This window comes from Cebus imitator, unplaced genomic scaffold, assembly GCF_001604975.1.
Source record: "Cebus imitator isolate Cc_AM_T3 unplaced genomic scaffold, Cebus_imitator-1.0 Scaffold236, whole genome shotgun sequence".
NCBI lineage: Eukaryota > Metazoa > Chordata > Mammalia > Primates > Cebidae > Cebus > Cebus imitator.
The window spans coordinates 3,156,883-3,169,017 of record NW_016107551.1 but is presented as its reverse complement, the minus strand read 5'-3'; the positions used below and the strand labels follow the sequence as shown (position 1 = coordinate 3,169,017).

Here is a 12,135-nt window from a genome sequence, read left to right as displayed (position 1 = left end):
TTTTTGAGACAGAGTCTTGCTCTTTCACCAGGCTGGGAGTGCAGTGGCATGATCTCAGCTCACTGCAAACACCATCTCCTGGATTCAAGCTATTCCCCTGCCTCAGCCTCCTGAGTAGCTGGGACTACAGGTGCATGCCACCACACTCGGCTGATTTTTTGTATTTTAGTAGAGATGGGGTTTCACCACGGCCAGGATGGCCTCGATCTCCTGACCTCATGATCCGCCCACCTTGGCCTAACAAAGTGCTGGAATCACAGGCATGAGCCACCGTGCCTGGTCAATGCATGCCTATTTTCAAAAGCAGATTTCCAGATAATCGAGTGGAAGGGAGGCAGTATTTTAATGGTAATGTTGATTGGTAGTTTTATTGATCATGGGGTATTTTTCTCCTCCTAATTTTTTTAAACAGTGATAATGCTTTGGCTTCAACTTCCTGACTACCTCTTGTATCAATTTCCTTGCCCATAAAACTGGTTAAGTTAACCATACTAGAAAACATAATTATTTCACGGTCTCTCAGCCAGCCGTTTTTGCATGTGTGATTCACTTGTACATCTTGCTGTATCTGTTCTGATTTCTTCCTCTCAAAAAACATTTGCCATCCTTTCTGTGCTAGCATACCGTATTTTGAAACAAGTGCAGCAACTGGACAGAATGTGGAGAAAGCTGTAGAAACCCTTTTGGACTTAATCATGAAGCGAATGGACCAGTGTGTGGAGAAGACACAAATCCCCGATGCTGTCAATGGTGGAAGTTCTGGAAAGCTGGATGGGGAAAAGCCACCAGAGAAGAAATGTGCCTGCTAGACTCCACATGGAAACTGAGCGTCAAGAACCCCACCGAAATATGACCTTTAAAAACAATGACAAACCACACAACTGTTGTTGAGTAAACAATACACAATGGCATGTCTTTCTTTTTCTGCCAGAAAATCTAAGAAACCAGAATAGTCAACAGTGTTCAAAAGAATTGACTAGTTATCCCTGAGGCCCTTTCAGACAAGATGAAAGATTTCCCAACGTGGTTTCATTATTATGGATATTCAATTTATTTTTCTTATAGAGAAAATGAGTAAATAAGACAATATAAAAGAACTATCAGTGAGTTTTAAATCAGGACAAGTTACCTGTCACATCGAAGGGTGGGCTATTAAGGGAGAACACAGGAAGAAGATTTTCAAAAGATTAGATTTACTTATTATATTGAATCAGATGGATAATTTTAGATTTGCGTTAGGGAAAATGTACTAGCTAAAAATGGATACACAATGAAGAATTCTATTTGGCTCATTATGAATGACATTACTATGTACACCCAAAAAGCTGTACTAGAATGACTAAATTACTGATAAGGTTACAAATAGGTAAATGTCACACTTCTAAAATGCAGGAGATAGTGTCATAATGCCATCTTTATATTCTTAATAAATAGCACATCGACAAGAACAGGACTGTAAATGACAAAGTACAAGACAAATACCCTGGAAAAAAATGAAAGTATGAGAGATTGGCATTTGTACAGCTTAAATTAATTGTATCTGTTAAAGATATCTGGAAGGGTTACTTAGCCAAATTTCACTCAAGCCTATTAGGAGCTGACGTTATCAGTTGGGGTTAAGAGAACTTCAGAGGTTTCCATTTCAAACAAAATTTTAGAAATCAATTTGGTGTTCAGGTTCACATTTCATTTTTTCTTAGTACATGTTGATAATAAAAGGAGAAATTAACAGTTATGGTTTATTAAATCTCTTTTAAAATGCAGTCAAGGAAAACTAGCCCTGAATTTTTTTAGATGAAATATGCTGGTGATATGAAACAAAAAGTGACAGTTATTGCGGGTTTCCTTTTAGTTTACAAAAGCACTAGAAACTCTAAATCACATTTCTTCCCTCCAAACTCCACCCATTCCTGGCTTTCAACCAATTGCAGAAATGCAGGAGTGTTATTTTGTTGATCAGTAACTTTGGAACAATGGTGGATCAATTCTATGGTCACTCTGAATTTTCATGTCATTAATCACATAAAAAATGATAATACCTCATTCTGTATTATAATATGATTTTATTTTGCCAAATGCAAAAACACCTATAGTTGAGCCGTATTTGTGGGGTTGGGTGAGGAAGGGCCTATATCTTATCTTACCAAAAAATTGGTCAGTATTTTTTAATGTAAATCTGCCTTTTCTTTCTAAGAAATAATAACAAAGTTGTTTTTCATTGGCCTACATTGGCCTAGTCTGTCCTTGTGCCTAATCTAACATTACATTAATTTTTGATCTTCGTTTCTGATAAATACAAGCCATTCCTATCAAATATTATTTATTTCAGTCAATTTTACCAATAACAGAGACAATGTATTTTCATTTTTTTTAATTATGAGCATATGATTTTTTGACTGGCTGTTTCCTCATCCTATAATTTTTTTCCAGTCAAACCTATTTTTTTCATACTATGTGCACATTTTTTTGTTATACACATTGAAGACCCTAACACTCCCAATCCGTTATTTAGCTTCCCTCTACCAACTTCTGTCTGGTATTGAATCAGTTTCAGAAACACAGACAGATCCAAGGAAATGTCTCTTTATAATATTCTTATGATGGACTAGACACATAAATGTGCCATGAATCCAAATATGAATAATTTGGAAGCTTTTATGCTATTAGCCCCCAGTGAAATTCTCAGCATTAACTGCCCAGCTCCTCTGATTTCTGCAGCATCATGGCAGGTCCTAAGATGGATCGTGGTTGGATATTCCCTCTCATGGTGTTTCCTCTGGGATGCTCTTCGTTATTTCAATGCCTGTGCCATGAAGATAGAAAACTAACATTTAAGATGTTTCTTCTGGAAGGAAAGTGAGCAGAAGCAAGTGATATTGCCATTGCTGTGGCAAAATTTGGTGCACTTCTGTGGTCATTATTATCAATTTCTTCTTTGGATTTGAATTGGAATGTCCCCTGCATTTCCTTAATAGGGAATGTGAAGCCTTTATAAAACCCCAGAAGTATTCTATTTTGATATGTCTCTTTTTTTCTATTCATTTTCAATTACATGATTGATTTACTTATGCTAAGATTCTGTCATTGTCAGTTATTTAATGAGTGTTTTTTTCAGGGACTGTTTTAAGATCATTATCTGATCGCTGTAGCATGAAGCAGAGGCTGATGATGCCCATAATTACGGAACTATTTCTGTAAAAATAACAATCATTGGATAATTTCAAGAGGAATGAAAAGTGACAAACTGATTTAAATCTATTTATAAATAAATGCTTGATGTAAAAAAAATTTTTCTCCATAAAGTTTGACATCTGACCCCATATTTTATGTAATCATTATTAGAAATTCCTTCTCTCATTATTTCATGATTAATATTTTTGTATAATTCATTTTACAATTTCAAATTGATCTGGTGCCATAAAGTATACAGACTACTTTAAAGATTTCCGTATGCTCTTTACCCCATAACAGTATGTATTTTTAGCCAACATGTATCCTGTTACTAAGTATCTCCCAATGCTTTAGTAAAACATATTGTATGTAGGAGAAATGTTTAAAATGTACATGAAACTCCTTTCTGATATAGAAATCATTTCTGGAGTATTTACACTGGTTTGATGTTTACTTTGCTCTAACTCAGTGCCTCAGATACCTCTGTGACCAAATTTGTCCCCAACCACATACATAGCTCATTTCCTATGAAGTTATAACATAGGAAGCCCTCACAGAGACACTATCACAGCTAAAGATCTTCTGATATTATCAGCAAGAGATTCAAAGACTTTATTGGAATCTGGAGAGCATAACCACCTTCTCTTTGTCTCCTTGCTTACTTCTTATGGAGTTGGCATCACCTGAAACTGTTAGCTGTGATTAGGTACAAGCTTACCTTTTAGGGTAGAAAAAGAAAGATCCTTTGAAAAAATGTCTCAAAAATCGTCCTGAGAACACATTTGTCTTGGTCTGATGATGACAAGAGGTCAAGGGTTGACAGAGAAACTACTAAATGCCATGAGTTGAGCCTGTGGGTCTCTCCGTAAGAGTTTTAAAATTCTTGGCCAGGCGCGGTGGCTCATGCCTATAATGCCAGCACTTTGGAAGGCTGAGGTGGGTGGATCGCTTGAGTGCAGGAGTTCGAGATCAGCCTGGCCAACATGGCGAAACTCTGTGTCTACTAAAAATACAAAAAATTAACCGGGTGTGGTGGTGGGCACCTGCAATTCCAGCTACTTGAGAGACTGAGGCAGGAGAATTACTTGAACCCAGGAGGCAGAGGTTGCAGTGAGCTGAGATCTCACCACTGGACTCCAGCCTGGTGACAGAGTGAGACTCTGTCTCAAAACAAACAAACAAACAAAACTCTTGCAAATTACCACTTTATCCAATTTGCTATCATTTTCATATTATCAACTATCACCCTGCAAAATATTTAAAACCAGCAATTTCTAAAGTAAATATTTTTTCTGTTATTTTTAACCAGATAGGTGTGTTTGTCATGCTTCTACTATAAATTGTTCTTTGCCAACTTGTATAGGCAAGAGTTTTAATCAGCTCTTTCTTGTCCCCTTTGTGAGAAAGAGAAGCTTGACCATAGAGAAGGACATGACTACATTAAAAATAATTTAATAGTCACAATAAGACATTCTTTAAGCTGTAAATTGAGTACACTGGGAATCAACAAATTTGATGAAGCCTGTATATCTCTTCACCAGTGGAGTGAGTGCAGCAGTTAGAAAGAGAAGCAATATTGTGCAATTGGTACAGTGGTTAGTTAAGAATAGTATATAACCTTGTGTTCATGAAACAGGTTGTTCATTGTTCTGCATCTCTCTTCACTTAAAAAAAGGCACATATTCTTTCCTTATTATGTAGTATTACAGCAAACATTTGAGGGAAAAATCCTCATTCATAAAGGATTTTGGATCTATAACACTCAACTATAAAGAAATAATATTCCAAGTCTTTGGTTTCCTAAGATATATAACAACTGTTTATAAAGAAGATCTGAGAGCTGGTATTTGCCAAAGTGATAGAATAGTTGTCTTTGCCTCTCTACAACCAAGCTTTAAGACATTAAAAGAAGTCTAGTGTATTTGCATATTTTAGAGAAAGCTTTATCATTTTTTAAGATGCCAAGATGCTGCCTCTATTTGCAAAAGTTGTTTGAGAATTCACCATAAACTATATTTTCTTCTTGATCTTTGACCAAGATGATGTCAGCTTATTTCTGGGAAAGGTGCTGAGTTCTTATACATGAAAATGGATATAGCCTATTATCTGAGATGAGTGTCATTTCAATGCTTTATAAATCCACAAAGCTACTTGTCTCATAAAGTAGAACTGATACAATTTGTGGTTAGATATATAGAGAATTTTATAAATTTATTGCCTTGAATTTCTGGGTGGAGACCCAACTACAATGATATTGTTGAGCAAGAACTATTTTAAAGAGAATTAGAGTTAAAAGATATTTAAATTGTTCTCTCAAATACGCAGAACCTGGAGAAGGTCATACTCTGAAGGTTGATTTTGAGTCCGAATAAAGAAAGACCTAGTAACAGATAATTTTTTTGTAACCAGATTCAGAGAAAATATGTATTCATTTTCTTCTACCAAGTAGAGGTTTATGCCCTTAGAACTAAACTAGTACAAATATCTGAACAAAAACATTTCTTCATTAGCATAAAAATTTGGGACACTTAGAGACATTTTGTTTACTGCATATAAATCTAATTGTTCCATAAATTATATTTATGAAAATATCATAAATTCTAAGCACTTTGATTAGTTTTTCAGGGAATGCTATCACAAAGCTGCTTTCCTGCAGAGTTCCTTGTATCAACAGTCTATAGTTGAGACGTTTTCTCATTTCCTATATCGAGAGAATATCACTAACAAACGAGCAAAAACATTAGTACCAAAATAGTAGAACTATTTTGTCATCTTCTGAGAAAAAAAAATATACAAAGAAATAATCTTTTCATTGAATGGGTTCCCTTGATCCTTTTCAGCAGGTTGTGGAAGTAATGGCTTACATCCCTCAGCTGACTTTGTCTACAGGATTATTAGCAAATTCTGTAGGAGCAAGCATGCCTGACCTTAACCTAATAGATCTCTTATTTAATCAGTGGCCTCTGTTTTTATGTCTGTTGGCACATCAAAATCGTTTCTGTTCCCAGAAAAGTAGTAACATATATTTATCTTTATTCTCTTCCCAGGCGATTTATTTTTCAAATGCTCTTTGAGAAAAGACCTAGTATTGTAGAAAGGAAAGTGGCCAGAAAGAACAACTTGGGGACCATGAGATCTTAGTGACTTATCCTCACATAGAGCTTATAAACCCTGTATGTGTTTATATGTGTCTCACAGGTTCATGTCTGGCTCAAAGGAGAAATGTGTAAGAAAGAGGTTTGTAAATTATGTTCCATTTCGTAAATAGACACTATTTACAAACTGAAATCTAATTTTAAAAAAACCGCAGTTGTAATTTAAACTGCTTGTCATGTAAAAAGGTATCAGAGCAGGGAAAACACACTAATTTTTGTACAGTACAGGTATTGGAAATTACAAATGGGCAGGCAACTTCAAGCCATTGTATTTGATTGAAAATGTTTATTACATCTCGCTATTGATAAAATATGTATGTCATCTTGTATTTCTTCTAAGGAAACCAATGACATTCTAGGTAGTATATTACAAATTGGTCAAAATCTCCCATGTACAAATAGGACTTCTTTCTGTGTCCATAGCCTTGTAAGAGATACTGATTGTATCTGAAATTATTTTTTTAAAAATTATCCTGCTTTAGTGTGTTAAAAGTAGACAATGTTTAATATAATACTGAAGTGCTTCATTGTATCCCAACAGTTTTCCTTCAAGTAATATTATCCTTATTTTTAGGCCAAGCACGTTTGATTATTTTGTCTGTCTCCTACACACACCTGTTTTGCCTAGTGCTATGAATGTAACTTAAAACTATAAACATGGATTTTTTTTAATCTATATTCCCATTAGTAGACGGTGGTTCCTGATGCACACTGTTAGGTCATTATTTTGTTGTACCAAAGTTCTAGTGGCTTCAGAAATCATAGCATCCAATGATTTCATGGTGTCTGGGTTTGAATACTCTGGTTACGAATTGTATTCAATGATTGTTTCTGCACACTTTTCAAATAAAAAAATGCATTTTTCTCAATTATTTTCTGTACTCAAAGCAACTTTATTTCTGTGCTGAAGTTGGGTATATGATGAGTGGGGGACATTAAACCAATATGAACAATGAAGTTGTATCACATTAACAATGGATTCCATTCACAACTAGGAAATAAGTGATTTGGACTTAGCACAGTGAGTTTTACTTCTCTCTCCAAACTTTTCATTAATTATTTAAAGACTGAGCTTTGCAAGTGAATTTTTAAAATAATTTTGAAGGAAACATTTATTAAACTTAGGAATTAACATGTTGAAGTATTCCCTGGTACATAAGCACTTCCATATATTATAACCTATTTCTTCTCCATAAGAAAATGGTGAGCAAGTGGTGGTATCTACCTTAGTCACACACTGGTGAAAGACTGGCATTTGAGGCCAACTCTAGACCACAACCGTACAGCTTCCTTTTCAGCGTTCATTTGCAAAGGCTGACTTGTTCCCAGAGTGAATTTCCCTCCATATGTTGCTTAGATCTGCTTTGCCAAGATAATGATGAGTTTTTAATTTAAAGATAAACAGCTCTCCCACTGCAGGAAAACAAATCGTTGGCACCATTCTCTAAACTTTACTCCCTAGTAACAATAATGCTGTTTCTCACTGGCAGAATCTTTTGTCCACTGGGTTCATCTTAAATAATTCAATATAAGTAATTGGGAACCTTTTTTTCTTAATGGTTTTATAGGATTTTTTAAAAGTCATAGCATGCCCCATATTGAGGAAAAATAAAATAAAAGAGCAGCTGGACATTCACTGTAATAATAGAACTTCTCTTTTTAAAGCTGTATTATTCACAGTTCTCCATGCCAAGGAGAATTTCATTTCTAATATAGATTGCTACTTGTGGGGAAAGAATAGCCATAATAGTGTGAGCATGGCTGTTCTCTTAGAAACTCATTTAGGTGGCTTGCATTACAGCTTAGTAAGTCTATACACTAAGATTTAACTAAAGCTGTATTATAGGTACTCAATGCTTTGTGATGGTAATCTGAATTTTTCAATTATCATAGCTTTGGACCATTTCTCTGAGAAAGACAAAAGACTGTCCATTACCAAAAGGATAAAAATTAAAAGCAGCCAGATTATAAGAGAAGACTTCACCTGTTTGATTGATGCCCCTGAGAAAGTTACATCATGAGCTCGTTCACTCTCACGAGGAAGTGAACCAAGAGTGATCTGGAGTTGTGCTGGTTGGAATGTTGAATTATGAGTACTCCCACTCTGAGCAACCTTGGGCCCTTTCTCCTCCCCTTACTTCCAAGGACATTTCCTCTAGCCAAGAGGGGACGTCAAAGCAAGACCACTTTACTGAACCATCTAGGTGCAGTTTTTCTTTTCAATGCTTTTTGCGGAGAACATGTGGTTTCTCAGTGTATTAGGGAAACTAGACTCAGAACGGGATTGAGATACAGATGCCAAAAACTTCTTGGCTAATCACTGCTTAGCATTCAAAAGCCTGGAAGGATAACTTACTAATCAAAATAAAAGGAATGATTTATACAAAGGAAATATGACAAAATATATTGCATATGTAAGGATTTAGATGATAGGAGGGTATCACTCTCCTATTTAAATTGCCAGTCTATAGTTAACATTTGTTAAATTATCACCCAATTTAAAATTGCAACCACATTGTCATCCCTAAAACTCCCTATTTGTGGGCTTAGCTTTATTTTTCTTCAATTCTTCAGACACCTCTGACTTGATTATCTGTCCCTCCTCACTAGAATGAATTCCCATAAAGGTAAAGACTTTTGTTTATTCTCTGCCCCTCCCTGCCTACCCAACCCACCAAATGCCCACTACTGTAGCCCTGGCATCTAGAACAATGCCTGGAAAACAGGAAGTGATCAATAAATATTTTTTGAAAGAAAAATGAGTGAATCCTGCCAGAGAATCTGATTGGGTGGACTATAGAATAACAGTGTCTTTTACTACTTTATTGAAGCAAACATTCTATACAATACATTGCATATATTTAAACTGTATAATGTAATGACCATTGTCATGGAATGTTCCCATAAAAAACACCATTTTGAAGACACTGAACATTGCTATGGCCTCCAATGTTTCCTTGTGCCCTTTTGTAGTCTCTTCCTCCCTCTACTCCTGTCCCTGGGACCCTTGAACAATGTAGGGGTTGTGAGCGCTGATCATCCCCAAATTAGGAAGTCAAAAATTGGCACGTAACTTTTGATTCCCCTACAACTTAACTACTAATAGCCTACTATTGATCAGAAGCCTTACTGATAAGTAATCAATTAACACATATGTGGTGTATGCATTATATACTGCATTCTTACAATCAAATAAGCTAGAGAAAAGAAAATGTTATTAAGACAATCCTAAGGAAGAGAATATATACTTACTACTCATTATGTGGAAGTGGATCATCATAAGGGTCTTCATCTTTGTCTTCATACTGAATAGACTGAGGAAGAGGAGAGTTGGTCTTGCTGTCTCAGGGGTGGCAGAGACGGAAGAACATTTGCATATAAATGGACCCTTGCAGTTCAATGCCATGTTGTTCAAGGTCAACTCTACCAATTTTCTCTCTATCATTATGCTATCATATAGCATGTCCTCTTTTTCCTTCTGGCTTCTTTCACTTAGCATAAGGATTTGAGATTTATCCACTGATAAATTTGTGATTTGGTCCTTCTATATTGTTGAGTTATATTCTAATATATGGGTGTATCACATTTTGTTTGTCTATTTATCTGTTAATGGACAATTGTTTTTAGTTTGGGGCTCTTATAAATAAAGAGCTATGAAAATTCACATACGATTCTTTCTGTGGACAAAATCGTTGTTTCCCTTGGGCAAAATAATGAGGAATTGAGTGACTAGATCAAATGGCAAGTTCATATTTAATTTATTAAGAAACAGCTTGTTTTCTAAGTGGTTGCACTACATTTGCATTCCCACTTGTACTAAAATATAAGTCTAGTTTTCCACATCCTCAGTAACGGCCAGTCGTCTTAATTTTGTTTGCGCTAATGGATTAGAGTGTTAGATACCACTAATGTCGTATCTCTTAGGGTTTTAATTTGTATTTCCCTGGCAGCTAATGTATTAAGCATCTTTTCAGGTGTGTATTTGTCATTTGTATATCTTGTTTTGTAAAGCAATGGTTCAATCATTTTTGCCCATTTTTATTGTATTATTATATTTACATTTTAAGAGTCTTTATGTATTCAGGATTCAAACCCTATATATATTGTGAGTAGTACTTTCTCTAATTCCATGGCTTACTTTTTGTTTCTTTAGTGGTGTCTTTCAAAAAGCAAAAGAGATGAATGTTAATAAAATTCAATTTATAAATTTTCTTTTATGGCTCATGTTCTTTGTGTGCTATTTTGGAATCTTGCCTGCCTTAATATTGCAAAGATAATCTGCTAGGTTTTCTCCTAGAAATTTTGTAGTTTTAGCTTTACATCTAAGTGTATTGCCCATTTCAAGTTAGTTATTGTATTGTATATGGTATGAAGTAAGGATCAATGTTTATTTTCCCCCACCCCATGTCAACATTTCCAGTATTTCTGGTACCATTGGGAAGACTTTCCTTCCCCCATTGGATAGTCCTGACATATTTTTCAAAACTCAATCAATTATCCACATGGACGTACTTATGGATTCTTCCTTCCTCCCATTGATCTGTCTTTTCACCAACTATTAATATGTTGGTTCTTTTATGTTAATCTTGTACTCAAATTTATAGTAAAAGCTTAGTAGATTTATTTCATTGTTAATTTGAATCCATGGAAAAGCAGCAGAAAAATTGAGAAAGCATAATTTTAATATAAAAAGAAACAAAAATAATTCTCACAATGTAGCATCAATTTTATTTATGGTAAGGCATATTATAAGTAATTATTCAAAAGATATACTAGAGCAATTGTTTAAATATTTCATAATGATAATTTGTAACAACATATGTAACCAAGGTACTAAGTTTCTTTTCTTTTCCTGACTTCATGTATCAATTTCAGACCCACCTCAGACCTTCTTATCCAATAAATTCAAGAGTGTAATTAGAAGTATATTTATTTAGAATACAACCGAGCTAGTATTGCTTTTCCTATATTTCTTGTAAAGTACTATTTTAGCTGAATAAAGAGTACTCTCCCTTGTAATCTTGTTTTTTTTTCCACTGAGAGGTGTTTTATTTAAAAGCATTTCCAATGATAAAAGTGGAAATAATAAGGATATAGAAAACAATCTATATATGACAAATAAATGATAAGGCTGATGGTATTATAAAGACACATTTATATTTGAAGAATTTGAACTTTTGGGGTCCTCTGAAATGGCTTATTTTTATTCTCAGGAAATCCAAAGACTTCCAGAGTGAGCCTGGAGACGCCATGAGCAGGTCTCATCTGTATTATATTCCGCTGTAACTGCCCAGTGGGTTTATCTTGCCCTCTGCCCACATTGAGCCAACTGCCCACATAGAGCCAATCAAGGCACGGGGACTGCAGTAGACAAAGAGTCCTATGCACACAGAGCAGGCTCAAATCAGCTTTCCTGAAAATTCAGAGGCTAGGGTTTTTCAAGTATAGTTTTGTGGGCAGAGGGTTTGGGGGCATGAGAAATGCTGACTGGTTGGGAATACAATCATCGAAGTGCAGAAAATGGTCCTCCCGAACTGAGTCCAACTTTGGTTGGGGTTCACAGAGGAGCTGCTCCTTCAGGTGGGGCCATCTGGTCATCAGAAATGCAGAAGTGGGCTGGATATGGTGACTCATGTCTGTAATTCCAGCACTTTGGGAGGCCAAGGCAGGTGGATTACCTGAGGCCAAGAGTCAAAACCAACATGCCCAATATGGCAAAACCCCATCTCTACTAAAAATACAAAAATTAGCCAGGCATGGTAGTGGGTGCCTGTAATCCCAGCTACTCGGGAGGCTGAGGCAGGACAAT

The 12,135-nt window shown here is 35.5% G+C and overlaps 1 protein-coding gene across 1 annotated transcript in view; it reads left to right on the top strand.

Moving 5' to 3' along the window:
• RAB27B (RAB27B, member RAS oncogene family) overlaps positions 1-3,271 on the top strand; it is a 14,588-nt gene extending 11,317 nt beyond the window's left edge. Inside the window, exon 5 of the mRNA XM_017498024.2 lies at positions 620-3,271. Coding sequence (XP_017353513.1) covers positions 620-809 — 190 coding nt within the window. The 3' untranslated portion in view covers positions 810-3,271. The remainder of the gene's footprint in view (positions 1-619) is intronic.
• Positions 3,272-12,135: the final 8,864 nt, after the last annotated feature.